Below are 18,808 nucleotides of genomic sequence, written 5' to 3' on the forward strand. Positions count from 1 at the left end.
ACTTTCGCACTACACGTGTCAGTCACGCGGCTTCCGCTTATGGAGTGAGTTGTCACTCCGAACGAAGCGAGCAATCCTGCGCATGGCGCGACCCCACGCAGTCAAGTCAATTTGCGGGAAGGGGAATTGCTAAGAACTGAGAGAGACCGCAAACCGCAGGCGCGATTCGCCACTGTCGGCGAAATCTCTGGACCCGCACCTTCTTCTTTACTTGTGTGCCGGCACATCCCGACGACAACCAAGCCTTAGTCAGCTAAAGCCCCCATTTCCGGGCGTCTAAGAACCATTCATAAAGAAAGAAAAACAAGAGGAGGAAACAAAAACAAATTGTGCTCGGGAAGAAGTTGAAGCTGCGCAGAGCGGGAGGAGTTCACGTTCAACAGCATTCAAAAGCAAAATGGGTCGCGGCTCTTTGCAATTTGTCATGTCTGCGAAAAGCAACAGTGGCGTAAGAACAAAATACGAAAATAAAAATGGCACAATGAAGCAAAGGGGGAAAAGAAAGACGAAAATGGACAGAGAAAAGCATGGCGGTGACACAGTAAACGAAACGCGCGCCGCACGAGTGAACACGGTCGGGCAGTCGCGTGCTGACGCCGCCGCGCGTACACAGCGGCACAAACAGTGCGCGCGGGAGAGCGGCGCCTGGTCACGTCGCTGCGAGCGGACCACTACCAGCGAGGATGGCTTCGGTGTAGACACCTCAGACACGTGGCTCGAATCGCGCGATCCCGTAATTCTGTCACGTCGTTGCGCTGGAACTGCGTGCGCGCCGCCCGCAGCGAAGGCTACGTAGATGCGTGGCTGCGCGTGGCGTGCACACGAGCCCACAGCGAGGCGGGAACGGCAGACCCTGCGCGCTCGTTACGCTTTCAAGCTTGAGCAGATTTTAATATCCCCGGCCAGCGCGCCGAATGCCTTGAAACTTCGGTGACAAACAGCGTTTCGAAAATAGGGCGACATAAATCCAAGTACGGAGAGTTAAGGGAAAGACGGCGAGTTTTGCGCGGCACGTGAACCTTGGTGACGTGCTTCACGTTGCTCAGTCAGAGCAAAATAACGATGCAAACATTTATCCTTCGGCATGTGCTTACAGCGATGCTTCGCTGCATTATAGAGAAGAATAAAGCCGCCTATTGTGTAGGCGTTGCAGTGGAGAAGTGCATACCGGCTTTATTCACGACTGAAATAGCAGCTATTGAGCGAAATACGATAATGTACTGGTGTGGAGATGCCCGCGCAAGGGTTCTAGATAACTCAAACGCATACAGATCTTGTCTGGCAAGACCAGCGTTGTTGTTTTGGGACTTTAATCCAGGGCGTCCTTATTTTGAATGCCGCAGTAACAAATCAGGGCATTATAAATAGAGACTAAAAGTACCAATTCCTTACGCATGTTGTTCGGCAACATTGCAAGTACAAGGTCGGACAGGCGAGCTCGGTCATTGTACGCCTGTTAAAAAAAACATATATGAGACGGAGGCCATTGTGCAGCTGCTTTCGCCTTTCAATGGACCCCTAATGATTTTAAGTATGAGTTATAATTAGTTCGTACTAGTCTTAGACTAGACGTGGCGTCCACGCTGTTGTATGGTCTCCGTGAATAGTAGCTCCTATAAACACCTGTGCTGTAGGGTACTATGTACTGATGACAAAGAGAGAGAGAGTAATATATGATGAGCGATTAAAGCAAGAGGGAAAAAAAATATTGATGAACGAAATCAAGCACACACAAATAAAAGGAGGAGAAAAAAGAAGGGGGCTGCTTGCGGACGCTGATCCAGGCAATGTGCTTCTGCATGCGTGTGTGTGTGGAAGGGGGGGGGGGGTAGGGGGGGGAGGGTTAGCCCGCCTCCTCGCTCCATTGATGTTTCGCTTGCTCCTATATCTCCGCTATTACTAATTTCTCTCTAAAAATTTTGTCGGCAGAACGCACCCTCGACGACGCTTCACAACTTCCCGGTGTATAACGAAAATTTCTGACGATAGCTATTGTAAATGGCACCTGTCAGCTTCCGAATAGACAAGAGCGGTGTCACGAACGGCAGAGGCTTCCTCGAAACCACCATGGAAAGTGCCGCTATTCTCCGCACTATATACATTTGAACTTTCTTTCCGCTCCAGGATGAGAAAGAGAACAAGCGATGTACAAGTGCAAACAGGCAGCGCAGCGCTATTCTGTCAGAACATCGAAGAACCCTACAAGAGAAGCCTATGCACGACTGAATGCGACATCCAACCACATCAGGTGATTTTCATACTACTTGGCCCATCGTCCTTTTATTTTGCGCATCTCATCCGTCTTTCCTGTTTTTACCTGCTCGCCTCCAATGTTCTGTGCCCCCCGAGAGCGCCGAAAACCTCTCCCACGAGAGCATGAGCCACCATGTTCGTTGTTTGCACTTGCTAGCAGTACAGCTCTGTGGGGGCACATCAAAAGCGCGACCGCTGGCAGCGGCGGCAGCCGGGCTGTTCAAAAATTCAGGTGCTGCTGTGTAAATTGTGATCCTGGGCAGCAGACCAAGTGACCCGCGGTCTCGCGCGACAGGCACGTGAGGTGTATGCGTGGGTACACATACGCAGCGCAGGCCAGCGAGCTTGAACAGCCAGCAGGCGGATGACCTCTCAGAACCGCACACACAGCCCGAGCCTGATTGGAAAAGCATCGCTATGTCTGATGCTGCCTCGGCGATGTCTTCGCTCGCTGGCCGCACACAGCCCCACGCACCTAAGCAAACAGTGAGTTCTTTTGACTTCCCGCGCACCCGAATATACGCGATTCCCGAAACGGCAGTTTCCTTCATAAGGAAAGAAACGATTCCAGCAATACTAAAAGGAGCCCTCGTATAGGCAACCTAAACAACCATATTTTCATGCTTGTTTGTTTGTTCGCCTAAGCAGTGATTTTCAAACTTGTATCCGTTCACGCCTCTGGGCCAGCTCGCAAGTTGTTCGCGCAGTCCCTTCAGCACAATAATCTTTGTTTTACTCGATAAAATAATGCAACGCATTCACTGTCACAACAAGTAATAGCATGGTATATTCTACGCTGTCAGAACTGCACTTAACTTATACGACGCTAGTTGCACAGGTGGAAGATGGTGTTACGCTCAGGAAATTAGGATACTGACATTAGGGGCATTATAACGTTAAGCTATTCCAAACTTTTCTATTCCATTGCTGCAGCCAGCCCTCCACAACTGGTCAAATATTTTCGGGCCAAGCCCATTTGACCTATACGTCACGCTACGTCACGAAAATCACTAAAACTCGTCATCTTACATGACGTACGTGTACACAGTCATTATGCATGATTAGGCCGGAAAAAAATATTTCCAATTCTGCAGTTTTTTTTTTCATTAGCCCTTCGGAATTGGTCAAGAAGTTTCGGGCTGCGCCCACTTCGCCTATTTGTCAGTTGACCTCGCAAAACCGCTTTATCTGACCACGTCAAAGTGACGTCTACGCACGAAAGATACATTAATATGGCGAAAAAAAACTGAAAACATTTCGGAATACCCGGAAGATGTCCCGTTCCGAAAGGAATAGAAGACAGCACGCTCGCCGTGCACCCTTCAGCGCGATCCCACATACCAGCATGGCGCTAGACGGCGCTAGGATCGCAAAATGGAGGCGCCCTCAATAAAACGGTCTATAGCTCGGCCCCACCGAAACATTCTCCACTTCTGCGCGCTCCTCGCCTCTTGCCAGCCAATTAGGCAAAACAAAATTAGACTAGAAAACAAAAAAAACTTGTGGAGGTGGGCGTACACTATTCGCTTTGAAAGCAAACAAAAGTGACAGCCTATAAACAAGCGTTTGGTTGGACTGTTGAACCAACGCTGTCGGTCACCGCCTGATGCTTGCGTCGGCGCTTACGTAAATTTGACATGAGGAACTGGAATAAAATCAAAATGAGATAGCTTTAACCTTATAGGGCCCAAGGCTTGCAGCTGATGGCTCAAGAGTGGTTCAATATTAACCCTGCCTCCAGTTTTTTATTTGGGCTGGATTAACGTAGCGGCCTGGAAAAACGTGTAGGCCTATCAATGGCTCGCTCCTAGCAGTCTGCGCGGACCCCCTTCAACTTTCCTGCAGAGTGGATTGTGGAACAGTAGAAACACCGAGTTAGAAAAGAAGTGCGCGCGCGCGTGCACGCGTTGCCACGCACGTGCGGAGCATGCTTCGGCGAGGAAGAGGAGGGAGCATGATACCTACAGGTGGATCCTATAGCTCTGCAAAAGCTGTCTGCAATTTACTTCGTTGGGACGTGCTTCGAGTTGCGTTGTCTCGAATCAGCTACTTCCACGCGGACAAATACATCTTACAAAGCGAGAGAAAATGAGAGACAGGGAGGCTAAATAAGGTGCACCTGGTTTGCTACCCTACACTCTAGGAAGCGGCCACAAAAGGAAAAAAAGAGAGGGAGGGAAAAGAAGGCGCTAGATACAGTCGAACGCCTATACAACGAACACCTCTTCAACGAAGCGACCTGTACAACGAAGGACCAACGGAATTCCCATTTCTTTATGTGTATTGTGAACGCCTCTACAACGAAGACCACTACACCAAATTTGCCTGTTCAACGAAGGAATTTGATCATCCCCAACGGTTGATTTCTTGTCGTACAAGGAACGCCACGCAGCGGTGCTGGTACTGCATGCCGCAGGTGCCACTGAGCTGCGCTAGTGCTAACGGCAGCGCTAGCGAGGCACTTGACGAGCGTACCGATGCCACGAGTGCTACAGCCCTGCTGCTCCAGGAATCACTCAAGTGGTACGCTGCTTTTTGTAACACAGCAGAGGACGTGACGGCTGACGAATACATCGCAGTTAATGACGATGTGATGATGCAATAATAACTGATGACCGACGTCGTCTTTAAAGTCACCTGTGCAGGAAAGGACGCGAATGTCAACGAATACAATAGTGATCAAGAGCCTGTATAAGAATTTTGACAAGAGAAGCGATAGTGACATTCGACTATCTCCAGCTTTACCTTGAATCGCTTCCGAGTTTCGCCGCCAAGCATGCTGTGAACCTCAGTGCAATAACGTCGGCTAAGTCCGACATTCCGTCAAACAATGAAATGTTCCTTACCTCAGTAAGGAAGCCTCCTTACTGAGGGACCCTCGGTGAAGGCTTCCTTGACGCTTCCTCAGCGTAAGGTAGCTCCGAAGCTACCTCCATGCGTCCTCACGCCGCTCCTGGCCCTGAACGAGCACTTCACCTCACTGCTTAGCTACGTGACGCTTACTTGCGCATGCGCGCTGTCGCCCACCTGCGGAGAAGTGCGAGCACGGTACGTCTTGCCAGCTACTGCATCTTTGCTTTCTTACGGGGGTATGAGCCATTCCTAATTATGATATTTTTTGCCGTTTCAGCCACACGTGTGGCATGATAGCGTTGCTAGGCGTTGCTAGGCGTTGCACGACGCCGGCGTGCCAGCGTTGCTGGAGCACATCAAGTTTTACACTATGATGTGGTACTTTTTTTCGTTTAGTAAACAAAATCAGAAGAAAGTGTCCACGTATCTCTATATTAGCTCTTCAATTTAAAAATTGTGCAATGATACAACATTCCTTTATTGAATAGTGGTGTTAGCGTGAAGCTTTTAAGTGATAATCTCGAACCCAGCGATGCGGCAACCGCTCCTTATGTGAGGACGGGCGAAGGGAGGTTTCAGATTACGCTTGCTTCCTCCATCAGTCATTCGCTGTAAGGAGGCCTACGTAAGGTTAGAAAGCGCTCGAAGGAAAGGAACCTTTCATTGTTTGGGCCTAAGTGCGCACAAAAGCATTAGTGGTTTATTTGAGCAGGTCTCTTGAATTCATGGAAAACAAAGGTTTGATTTTGTTGAACGTGCTTAGCCCCATTGTGAGCGTTACGGTGTGCAATCTTTACAACGAAGTGGAATAGGGGCGCCGACCTTGTGAAGCGGCCAGGACTCAAAACATGAAGACACCGGCCCACCGCCAATCTCTCTGAGATATAGAGAAATGAAGTTTTTCCATTCCATTCCATTCCACTCCATTCCATTCCATACCTCTGTAACGAATAATTTTGGAGGTGCCAAGCACTTCGTTATGAAAGCGTTTCGCTGTACTGGGATATGGTCGTTTCGGCGTTTCTTTTCCTTTTCTTTCATTTACAACACTTCGGTAGGTCGCAGCAGTGGGTTTATCGTGGCGAGTAAATGTTTGACAGTCAAATGTCAGACTCACGCAGTTTCGCTGGACCGAGATGACTTATTACTGTTGATAAATATCTTCGTCGTGAGTCAGAGCCCTCATGCAAATGTTCTGACATAATATGCGTTCTGTCGCAAGTGGCCACCACGTATTCCGCGATTTCTGAGCAGAAAAGTTCACTCACGTTTAACAAGCACGAACTCTCTGAACTCCTGGTGGTTGTGGAACACTGGAGGACATGGCAGCGACGGCCCAAACAGCGGCACAGACTCTTCTGAGAACAGAGACAACCTGTAAAGAAGAAACATACTGGCGTTAGAATGTATCGAATTTTCAGTAGCGCAGAGTATCGCTGCCACGGCTGTCCATGGCACAAGTGCAACCGATTGGGAGAGCGATTACCGGGAGGTAATGACTCTCCATTCTGGTATTCTGTAAACGTCCATTTATTAGCTATCTTAGACATATTAGGTATGTTTAGGTATATCAGGAACTTATTGGGTATTAGGTATTTAGGTATTCTGTAAACGTCCATTTTGTCAGCTGCTGAAGTGCTGATTGGCTGGGTTAGTGTACCAGCAAGAAGTAAACAAGCACCCACGGCCAGTTGTCTTCTCGTTGGTCCAGCTCCAGCCAATCATCGGTGACCGAAATAGACAGTCCACTAGGTGGACACTGACGTAAATATCTCCTGACCCCCCCCCCCCCTCCATGCGCATCCTGTGTTTTCAAAGTGAATCTCAAGTGGAAAAGAAAAATTTCTGCCGAAGTGATCACATCGGACTAAATATTATCAGACAAACTCTTTTCGTTCAAAGCTTGATGTGCGTGGTCTAGCATGGGATGGATGTTTTCGTGAACAGCTAACGGCCATTTATGACAAGCTTTAGAATAGAAAAAAAAACGATTTTTCATTTCTTACCTTCCCAGTGATTCTGCAGCCCACCGCCTCAGAAGTACCGCTAGATAGTCGAGAACTTATTCTTTCTTATATAAAATACTTTCTGACAGTCACTCGTCTTCTCGAAATGGACAAGATGTAGTTTTGACCACGGAATAACATTTATTATTGCGTATAATGAACGCGGACTAACGTAGTCCCTTTAATGCTTTCGGAAGCTGAAAGTTATTTGTTACAAATTACACAGAAAATTACGAGTGTTTTTCAGCAAGTAATGTTGACCTTTCCATTCCGATAAGAAGCAACCTGCCTCGCGAGTCAGCGCAACGAACAATTATCTTTCGGTAGCGGGACTGGTCTGCACAAATGTGTGCGAAACAGTGCACGTTGGAAGCATACTGACATCCCGCAAAGCTTCCCACCCCGGAAATATGACGCTTATGGCGTTTCGAAAGTCGTTTATGACCGTACGGAGATATGAATGCTGCAGTACTGTCGTGAAACCGACTCTCTCCAGAGTGTCAGAGTGAACTTTCACAACCTACGGTCCACTCTACCTAAATGAACGTACTTTGCACCACTGAAGCTAAGGTGGCATGGGAGAAAGGTGTTTCTGGCAGCGCGCGCCCTTTGAAGGCATGTGGTGCACACATGTAGAACGATAGCCATCTATCTATAGCTTAAACGCAAGCATAAGCGGTGTTCACTCAATTGACTTAAGGGGTGCATTCAAGGATGCCCCAAGGTAGTGTATTGGGGCTTTACTGTTTCTTATGTATATAAATGACATCGTTAAAACCATAACTCCTGGTGTGCAAATTAGACTATTCGCCGATGATTGTATTTTCTACAGTGATATAATTTGTCAGAATAATCAGACTGTCATTGAAAGGAATTCAAATGACATATTGAAGTGGTGGAAAAAGATGGGGAATGCGGGAGCTGGAAATGCAAGACGATGAGCAAAACGTGAACAAGGTGAATGCAGGAGCCAACGTTTCGACAAGTGGACTTGTCTTCTTCAAGGCAGCTTGAAGAAGACAAGTCCACTTGTCGAAACGTTGGCTCCTGCTTTCACCTTGTTCACGTTTTGCTCATCATATTGAAGTGGTGCAATGAATGGAGTATGTTTTTGTTAACGCTCATAAATCCGTATTTCTTTGTATTACTCGTAAAATAAAAGCACTAGCTTTTTCTTATACGCTAGGCTCTTCCGTTCTGCGTGAGGCTAACAACTACAAATAATTAAGTGTTACTTTGACTTCCACATTGTCATGGAACATGCACATTAATGATATTTGTTCTTCTGCCTACAGCAAACTCCGTTTCTTAAGACACAAACTAAAAAAATGCCCCTCCTAATGTAAAATTACTGTTATTTTTCATTTATTAGACCAAAGTTAGAGTATGCATGCATATCATGGGATCCTTACACTAAGTCAAATATCGCGCGTCTTAAACAACTACAAAGAAAGGCAGTGAGGTGTATATTTCATAAATTCGCAAGACTGGACTCTCCCTCTAAAATTATGACAGAAAATTCTATACACACTCTTGAATCACACCGAAAGCAGCTAAGGCTTGAATTCCATTTCTCTTCTATTTAACGACAGGCTTGAAATGAAACCATCGACTTACATAACACCTGCAATAACCAGGCACACAAGACAGCATCATCCGGGCTCACTAACAGCCTATTATGCTCGAACTGACAAGTTTAAATTTTCTTTTTTTCCCAGAACAATATCAGACTGGAACGAAAGTTTACACAGTGTGACTAAAAATTGTATAAGTTTGTACTTTCGTGTTCCTAATTTGTTCTCTTCTGTTTCAATGCATTCTATTGCCCCTCTAGTTGGACCGAGAGGTCAGCAGTTTGTAATAAATAAGCAAATAAATAAATAAATAAATAAACAGTTTAATGATGATAAAAAGCTTACCTGTAAGCATCCTCTTCTCGGATGTAAGACACGACTGCAAAAATATCTGCGTTGGGAGAGTAAAGGATCACAGGGGTGTCTCTGAGAGAATTGCGCCATGGTATTGAAGTGAAAGAATGTTCCTCGATGACCATTATTTGGACGCATTGCATATGAATCAAAGCGGAAGTAATTTAGCGCACACAGTAGTGTAATCATAATCCATTCACGCAAGTGACAGATGCCTATACTCGCGGACAACTTTCTATGGCTATGCAGGGAAAGCCACGGGCGCGTGGCATGCTGCACATGTGTTAGCACGCCAAGTAGTCCGGCAGTGTTGACAGTGTTTTTGGTCGGTCGCAACAGAGGCTGAATCGACGCAGTTTCCACGTGCGACAGTTTTGCGTTTGCCCAGACGCGGAAGGAAAAAGCGGCAAAATAAGTAAACTTTTACACTAAGTGCAAGCCGAAGATGCCGCCCGAGTCCAAGGACTTCGAGCCGCCACCTGAGGCCACCACAGCAAGAACTGCCGGACTATTCTTCAATAAAGTTTCTTCTTCATCTTCTTCCCACTAAGTGGTGCGCTCTGGCTTATATAACTGCTGCTAATAAGGTGCTTGTGTTTTCACTTCCCCGGCCTAACCCAACGTGCATTAAAACACGTGACTTTTTCCAGAAATGCTCTAACTCGTGCGCGATTTGCCTCCATAGCTTTCCCTTCATAGCCACAGAAAGTTGCCTGCGAGTATAGTTGGCTCATTTCTTAATATATGCACTTCTTCCCTCTAATCAGAGCAGCACAGGTTTAGGCTTGCCATCATGTTGCTTCGCGTTTGCTGCAGCGATTGTGCGCACCTACAATTCCATTGTTTTATTTGAACAAGCATACGTCAAACTTCCATTAGACGCTAAACGCTTAAGAATGATATCTACTATTGTTTGCGCACTCTTGTTACACTTAGCACCAGAAAAATGACGCTGTCTTGGATACGAGTAAACTGAGACTTGATCATCGATGGCTTGAAGTTGCAGTGGTCTTCGTAGCTTCCGTTCAAGAAGATTATATTCACAATGTCGTTCCCAATGTGACGCTTTCGTTCCACCTGAAACAAAAACGCTCCAATCAAGGAAAAGTCTGCTGGATAGCAGATACATTTCATAGCATGCAAAATGTTTGCTTAAAGCATCCAGTACTTCAGGAAGAAAGAGAAAGCAGTTAAATTTACACTTGCAACGATGAAAGTGATACATTTTGGCGTGAATAGGCCATTTAGCAAGCCAAGGTAGAATGCTTTCAATAAACAATACAAAATCTAACTTACAAGGAATTAGATCAATTTGTCAAAACATTATATTCAAAGAAAAAGACACTGGTTTTAGCTCCACAAACAGCTTTCTCTTATGTGAAACCCAAGATTCCAAATTGGCAAACAAGAGCTCGACACCAGTAATCAGTAACGCGAAGTGTGCACGGGCAGTGGCTCTCTTCGTTGACCAACGACCACTCCGCGGCGAGGCAATGCACGCTGGCGGTGCACGTGCAAACTCCCGAGCCTTGCCACACCTGGCGGGGAGGCGCGATTCGCCTTCGCCCCACAGCCGTCCCTGTCCAAACAACATCGCACAGGTGCACAGAAAAACGCCCCAGGCACTCTACATTTCTCTTCCATTTAATTTCATTGTGCAATTTATTCCGATAGCAATTATATATCGTCACTCCAGGCGCGTGTCTCTCGTCGGCATCGAGGTCGCCGTGAGGTTCCGTACGAAGTCCAAGGACGATAAAATCGTTGCCGCGCGCCGTATGCTGTATGTGCGAGTGAAAGCTTGCGAGGGTGAGACGGCGATCGCGGCTCAATCTCGCGCACGCAAGGGAGGGAAGCGGGGAGGAAGCGCGCCGTATTCCGTTGCGCGAGACTCCGGGGGTGGGTGGGGGGGGGGGGGGGGCACTACTTGAAGGCCACCTGCGACGGGCATACAGTACGCCGCGCGCTGTGTTTCCGCGACTTCATTGGCATTGATGCGAGATGCAGCACGAAGGTCAATTCACTCGCTGCTGCTGCCGCCCTTCCTCGCTCGAGCGTTTTGAGAGCGAGTTTTCGAGGTCATTGGGTGAGATGTGTTCATGTTTGCTTGTGCGCGCATGACACCCTGCTTGTTAATTTAGTTAGTATGCCTATGGTTACAAGTTTACACGTTCGATAAAACTACTAACCTTACTTCGTATAGCTGTCCACTAATTTTCTATCACAATCGATGCTTCAACTTTCGGACGAAACTGCAACTTTTTTTTCCCTTTCATGTTGTTATTTCCTTGTCAAATCACGAGCAGGTTGGCACTAAACGCAAAAAAGCCTGACAGAAGCCCCAACATCCCTGTGAACAGTTCCTACAGCACCCTGATATATACAAAATGATATCAGTAATCAAAGAAGTACAAAAAAAAACTGAATAGTTTGCAGAGGACCTAATCTCGCGTGCAAGTACAAATGAACAGATACAATATTGCATAGACAAACTGGGACAATAGAAAAGTTTTAATCTAGTAAAAACAGAAAGCAAATCACCCAGCAAATAAAAAATACAGTAAGACGAAAATAACAGGAAATATAGGATTGGCATACTAAATACAATACACACCGAATGACGTAGCGAAGTACAACAACGTAGGACGCCACGCCAAATAAGAAAACTGAAAGCAACAAAACTAATTGGGTACGACATCATACCACCTTACATAAATATTCTTAAATTAACATTGCTACATACAGGCTGTTTTGCTCAGTATCGTGGTTGGGTATTGTGCTTTAAGGTGATTCTTGGGTACTGTCCTACAAAATATATATTTTACTGCATTAGCATTTCTTTAAATTGTCTCGTGAAAGCTTTTTCTGGGCAAATAAAGTTAAGCCTTGTTAACTTTGCGTTGCATATGAGTTTAATGGTGCTAGTTAAACAATTATTTTGATTGCATTGCTCTGAGAAGCACGAAATCGCAGGAAAGAAAGCAGCCGTTGAATAAAAATAATCATTCACACAAGCAAACTGCGATAAAAATGACCTTCATAGAGACGCTATTAAAAGAATGCACAATGACGTTCAAAGCCTGAAGGACGAAGTTGGAGCAAGTGATTACCGTGCTGATTGAACAGCCATTCAGACCATGCATGCACACACTGAGGGGTCAGATTTCTTGCGAGTGCTCTTCCCCGCAGATGCGTCAAGCTATATCCCGCCCACAAGAAGAAGTTGATCACGTCATCATGACGACAGAAAAACGGCGCCTTATAAAACGTCGAAGGAGAGCTGACATCGGAGCCTTGCAGGACTTTCGAAAATTAATGATCCGGCCTTCGCAACACCTATTTTTTCCCCTCTCATATTATGTAAATAAATGTCATCCGGTGAACAAAAGCGCTTCAAGAAATTCATACACCTATGAGCGCGCGCGCTCACAGATCAGGCAAGCATATAAAAGCGTGCCGCGGGAACGCTTCGTACGGCCTGTTGTGAATGCGACTCGACAACATGCACGACGTGCGCTCGCTGAACTCGGCAGTGACTTACCGGGAACCATTTGCGCCATAGTGCACGGGGCAGTGTTGACAGGTGAAGGAGAGATGATAGAAAAGAAATGGACAATATTCGCTGGGATTTGTTCGCATCGCCACTCTACATACAACTGGTCGTCATGAAGATGCCGGTGTAGAGGTGGAAAAGTAATTAAATTCTAAGGTTTTACGTGGCAAAAGGACGATGTGATGATGAGGCACGCCGTGGTCGCGGGCTCCGAATTAATTTTCAATTCAATTGAATTTAACATAACGCGTACAGTGAATTTCCATGAACTGGTTGGACCCGTAGCCAAAGGCTAGTAGTGGGTCCAGTATTTAAGTACAATAGGGCACGCAGATAAAGGTTTCATACTCGCATTAAAAGCATGATAACAATAGACAGAGCTCACAAGTTTGGTCTTGTTAAAGAAAAGAAAAAAAAAGGACGAAAAGAAAGTGTAACGAATCCATAATAAAATATACTCAGCTATAACCTATTGAACAACCCGCCGTGGTTGCTCAGTGGCTATGGTGTTGGGCTGCTGAGCAAGAGGTCGCGGGATCGAATCCCGGCCACAGCGGCCGCATTTCGTTGGGGGCGAAATGCGAAAACACCCGTGTGCTTAGATTTAGGTGCACGTTAAAGAACTCCAGGTGGTCGAAATTTCCGGAGTCCTCCACTACGGCGTGCCTCATAATCAGAAAGTGGTTTTTGCACGTAAAACCCCAAATAAAAAAAATAATAAACCTATTGAACACTAATATATAACTCACAAAAGGTAGACAAACAGGTAGTTTTAAATTTTCGTGGGCTCATGAAATAATTGAAATCGTCACTCAGACAAATGGAACAAAAAAGATCATACATATATCTAGATATTAATATGGGGAAAGGAAACGTGAAGAAATTGCCATGATAACGGAATTAATAAGAAATATTTTTTCGCTATGATATTGAAGTTATAGGCGTTTATTTATAGAGGCAGAGTTCACGACTTTAGCACGAGTAACTTGCATTTCTCGCTCTCCATATATGTTGTGAAATGGAGGTCAGTTAAAGTCATCATCAGCATCATCATTATCAGCCTGGTTACGGCCAATGCAGGGCAAAGGCATCTCCCATACTTCTCCAACTACCCCGGTCATGTACTAATTGTGGCCATGTTGTCCCTGCAAACTTCTTAATCTGATCCGCCCACCTAACTTTCTTCCGCCCCCTACTACGCTTCCCTTCCCTTGGAATCCAGTCCGTAACCCTTAAAGACCATCGGTTATCTTCCCTCCTCATTACATGTACTGCCCATGGTCCATTTCTTTTTCTTGATTTCAACTAAGGTGTCATTAACTCGCGTTTGTTCCTTCACCCAATCAGCTCTCTTCTTATCCCCCCTTAACGTTACACCCATCATTCTTCTTTCCATTAGCTCGTTGCGTCGTCCTCAATTTCAGCAGATCCCTTTTCGTAAGCCTCCAGGTTTCTGCCCCATATGTGAGTACTGGTAAGACACAGCTGTTATACACTTTTCTTTTGAGGGCTAATGGCAAGCTGCTGTTCATGACCTGAGAATGCCTGCCAAACGCACCCCAGCCAATTCTTATTCTTCTAATTATTTCAGTCTCATGATCCGGATCCGCGTTCACTACCTGTCCTAAGTAGATGTATTCCCTTACCACTTCCAGTGCCTCGCTACCTATCGAAAACTGCTGTTCTCTTCCAAGACTGTTAAATATTACTTTAGTTTTCTGCAGATTAATTTTTAGACCCGCCATTCTGCTTTGCCTCTCCAGGTCAGTGAGCATGCATTGCAATTGGTCTACTGAGTTACTAAGCAAGGCAATATCATCAGCGAATCGCAAGTTACTAAGGTATTCTCCATCAACTCTTATCCCCAATTCTTCCCAATCTAGGTCTTTGAACACCTCCTGTAAACATGCTGTGAATAGCATTGGAGAGATCGTATCTCTCTGCCTGACGTCTTCTTTATTGGGATTTTGTTGCTGTCTTTATGGAGGACTACGGTGGCTGTGGAGCCGCTATAGATATAGTTCAGTATTTTTACCTACGGCTCGTCTACACCCTGATTCCGTAATGCCTCCATGACTGCTGAGGTTTCGACTGAATCAAACGCGTTCTCGTAATCAATGGAAGCTATATATAAGGGTTGCTTATATTCTGAACGTTTCTCTATCACCTGATTGATAGTGTGAATATGGTCGATTGTTAAGTAGCCTTTACGGAATCCTGCCTGGTCCTTTGGTTGACGGAAGTCTAAGGTGTTCCTGATTCTGTTTGCGATTACCCTAGTAAATATTTTATAGGTAACGGACAGTAAGCTGAGCGGTCTATAATTTTTCAAGTCATTGGCATCCCCTTTCTTATGAATTAGCATTATGTTAGCGTTCTTCCAAGATTCCGGTAGGCTCGAAGTCATGAGGCATTGCGTGTACAGGGTGGCCAGTTTTTCTAGAACAATTTGCCCACCATCCTTCAACAAATCTGCTGCTACCTGATCCTCTCCAGCTGCCTTCCCCCTTTGCATAGCTCCCAGGGCTTTCTTTACTTCTTCTAGCGTTACTTGTGGGATTTCAAATTCCTCTAGACTATTCTCTCTTCCATTATTGTCGTGGGTGCCACTCATATTGTATAAATTTCTATAGAACTGCTCAGCCACTTGAGCTATCTCATCCATATTAGTAATGATATTGCCGGCTTTGCCTCTTAACGCATACATCTGATTCTTGCCTATTCCTAGTTTCTTCTTCACTGCTTTTAGGCTTCCTCTGTTCCTGAGAGCATGTTCAATTCTATCCATATTACACTTCCTTATGTCAGCTGTCTTACGCTTGTTGATTAGCTTAGAAAGTTCTGCCAGTTCTATTCTAGCTGTAGGGTTAGAGGCTTTCATACATTGGCGTTGCTTGATCAGATCTTTCGTCTCCTGCGATAGCTTACTGGCATCCTGTCTAACGGAATTACCACCGACTTCTATTGCACACTCCTTAATGATGCCCATAAGACTGTCGTTTATTGTTTCAGCACTAAGGTCCTCTTCCTGAGTTAAAGCCGGATACCTGTTCTGTAGCTTCATCCGGAATTCTTCTATTTTCCCTCTTATCGGTAACTCATTGATCGGCTTCTTATGTACCAGTTTCTTTCATTCCCTCCTCAAGTCTAGGGTAATTCAAGTTCTTACCATCCTATGGTCACTGCAGCGCACCTTGCCGAGCACGTCCACATCTTGTATGATGCCAGAGTCAGCGCAGAGTATAAAGTCTATTTCATTTCTAGTCTCATCATTCGGGCTCCTCCACGTCCACTTTCACCTATCCCGCTTGCGGAAGGAGGTATTCATTATCCGCATATTATTCTGTTCTGCAAACTCTACTAATAACTCTCCCCTGCTATTCCTAGAGCCTATGCCATATTCCCCACTGTCTTGTCTCCAGCCTGCTTCTTGCCTACCCTGGCATTGAAGTCGCCCATTAGTATAGTGTATTTTGTTTTGACTTTACCCATCGCCGATTCCACGTCTTCATAGAAGCTTTCGACTTCCTGGTCATCATGACTGGATGTAGGGGCGTAGACCTGTACTTTCCTTCAATTTGCACCTGTTATTAAGTTTCACAACAAGACCTACCACCCTCTCGTTAATGCTATAGAATTCCTGTACGTTACCAGCTATATCCTTATTAATCAGAAATCCGACTCCTAGTTCTCGTCTCTCCGCTAAGCCCTGGTAGCACAGGACGTGCCTGCTTTTTAGCACTGTATATGCTTCTTTCGTCCTCCTAACTTCACTGAGCCCCATTATATCCCATTTACTGGCCTCTAATTCCTCCAATAACACTGCTAGATGCGCCTCACTAGATAACGTTCTAGCGTTAAACGTTGCCAGGTTCAGATTCAAATGGCGGCCTGTCCGCCATTGTTAAAGTTATACGAGGCTACATTTCTAGTGACACGTGATGTCGTTCGGAACATGGACACGGGGACAGGATGTTTATGTTTCACTATACTATTAGTAACTACAACAGTTTTTAGTGGACGTTATATACCGAATGGCGGTACTCGCATATTTTTGAACAATATTTTTGCCATGCATATTTTTGCCATGATGAGATATCTTAGAGTGAGTAATTACTCTTGTAGCCTTCTTCTGGATTTTACGTACCGGTTGAAAGTATGCACTGCAAGTCCCCGCCCATGATTCAGCACAGTACATTAAACGACTGAGTATAAATGCAAATTACAGGGTACGAAGAGTTTTGCTATCAGAGTAACTTCGGGCTTGTAATAAGTGGTAATATTCCCCTGAAATCCTCTTATACAGCGCATCAATGTGGTTTTTCAGTGCAGCTGACAGTCTATTACTTCGCCAAGATATTTGAAAGGAGTGCGCTCAAGAGGATTGTCATTAAGTACTATGTTGACTGAAGATACATCTACGGGCTTATTTCTCGAGTGAACGATCGTGTATTTTGTCGTTTCTATGTTAACTGTTAATTTATTTTCTGCAAACTATCCAGAAATGTTAGTCAGCATGGTATTAGTTTTCCTTTGAACATCCTGGACATAATTTCCTGTTACTATTATAACTGTATCATCGTCATATATCAGTATTCGTGCAGAGCGTAGCGCTTTGGACAAGTAATTAATGCACAAGATAAAAAACAAGGGTCCCAGGATTGATCCTTGATACCTGTACTAATTCGCCGAGGGCGCGATATGAAGTTATTCATTACGACTGCCTGGCTTCGGTGTTTTAAGTATGTAACTTCTGAGCAACTCGGCAGCCTGTCCGCGATATCCATAGTATTTTAGTTTATTTATTAAAACGTAGTGATCGACGGTGTCGAATGTTTTCTTAGCTCAAAAAATAGCAGTCGACAAGCTTATTGTATATTGAGAGCTGCGTTATGTACTTGAATGAGAGACAATACTGCAGCATATGTGTAAAAACCTGGCAGGAAGCCGTGTTGCTGCGGGCTAATTATGTTTTACTGTTGCAGAAATCTCTGAATTCGCCTCGCAAGAATCTTTTCATAAATAGTATTTAGTATACTCAGGACCGATATCGGTTCAGATTCAGATTCGGTTCAGGTATCGGTTGAGAGGGATCAGATTTATGGCCATTCGCAAATATCGGTATAACCTTGGCCAATTTTAATGGCGATGGGTCTGTACAACTGCTTAACGAGAGGTTGAAACTTCGGCACGACATAGGTCCTTGTACGTCAATGCTTTCTTTAGCCTGAGGTTGTTTAACGTTAAGGTTAAAGAAGTCAGGTTCTTTAACCTGAGGTACATTAACGCGCACCTAATGTACGACACACGGGCGTTTTCTGCAGTTTGTCCCCACCGAAATGCGGCCGTTGCGGCCGGGATTCGATCCCCCGCCCTCGGCAGAGCTACACCAAAGCCACAACGCCACCACGGCGGGTCCGGTGGAGAGGTGCGTGGCGTGGCTTCTTTTAGGCGAGTGCTGGCTGAATGTCCCGCGTGGCCTTCGTCGAACTTTCCTAGTAGCGATGTGGCCTGTAGAAGGGACGCGAAAAACATTGGCAGTGTATCCGAGGTGAGCGAGACCCTCGCCTTCCTTGCCGAAGAGGAAGCGCGGAAAGCGCTGCCGCGCGACGGCGCTAAAGAAACTCGCGACCCAGTCACGAAGTGAACGTTGAACGCTGCTGGCAGCTGTTCTCGGATAGAACTGGCATCTTTTATAGTTATGATTTTTTTTCTTACTAGAGCACTTGCTTTTATTCTTCATCCTGCCGCCCACTTGTGGCCTAATTTTGTGGTGTGCGTACGCGCCAAAGTTCAGGATCATCACAAATCCCCATAGTCAAGACCATCATCTATGACATGCAGTTGCTGAATGAATTGATTTTTGTAGCAAGTGAAGAGCCTGCGGCCAAATTAGGGAAAGATGCGATTGGAGGTGGTGTGTGTGGAAGTCGCTGAAAGATGCGTAGATCCCCCTAATTTTATTACAAAATTAGTCTTTACTTTCAGTAAGCGAACCAAACTAATACACACTCAAGAAAGCAGGTTGTAGGTGAGTGAACGACTCTGACTTTGAGGAGGCAATCGTATACCGGCAACAACCTAAAGAACTTGACTCTGAAATATTAACGTTATCTCGCTTCGTATCGGCCCTTGGAAAGTACGGCTATTACCAATACACTGTATGGTGTCATCAGTCTCTCTGTAGGACGCTATTAACACTCCATTGAAACTAA

The 18,808-nt window shown here is 45.5% G+C and overlaps 1 protein-coding gene across 4 annotated transcripts in view; it reads right to left on the reverse strand.

Moving 5' to 3' along the window:
• The window catches only part of LOC135914200 (GTPase-activating Rap/Ran-GAP domain-like protein 3), a 557,065-nt gene that overhangs the window by 32,038 nt on the left and 506,219 nt on the right, over positions 1-18,808 (reverse strand). For all 4 annotated transcript variants that reach the window (XM_065446945.1, XM_065446944.1, XM_065446946.2 and 1 more), the window contains 3 exons: positions 10,006-10,117; positions 9,032-9,077; positions 6,375-6,481 (listed from right to left, as the gene is read on the reverse strand). In XM_065446945.1, the coding sequence (XP_065303017.1) occupies positions 6,375-6,481; positions 9,032-9,077; positions 10,006-10,117 (265 nt within the window). The remainder of the gene's footprint in view (positions 1-6,374; positions 6,482-9,031; positions 9,078-10,005; positions 10,118-18,808) is intronic.

Source organism: Dermacentor albipictus, chromosome 1 (assembly GCF_038994185.2).
Source record: "Dermacentor albipictus isolate Rhodes 1998 colony chromosome 1, USDA_Dalb.pri_finalv2, whole genome shotgun sequence".
NCBI classification, from domain to species: domain Eukaryota; kingdom Metazoa; phylum Arthropoda; class Arachnida; order Ixodida; family Ixodidae; genus Dermacentor; species Dermacentor albipictus.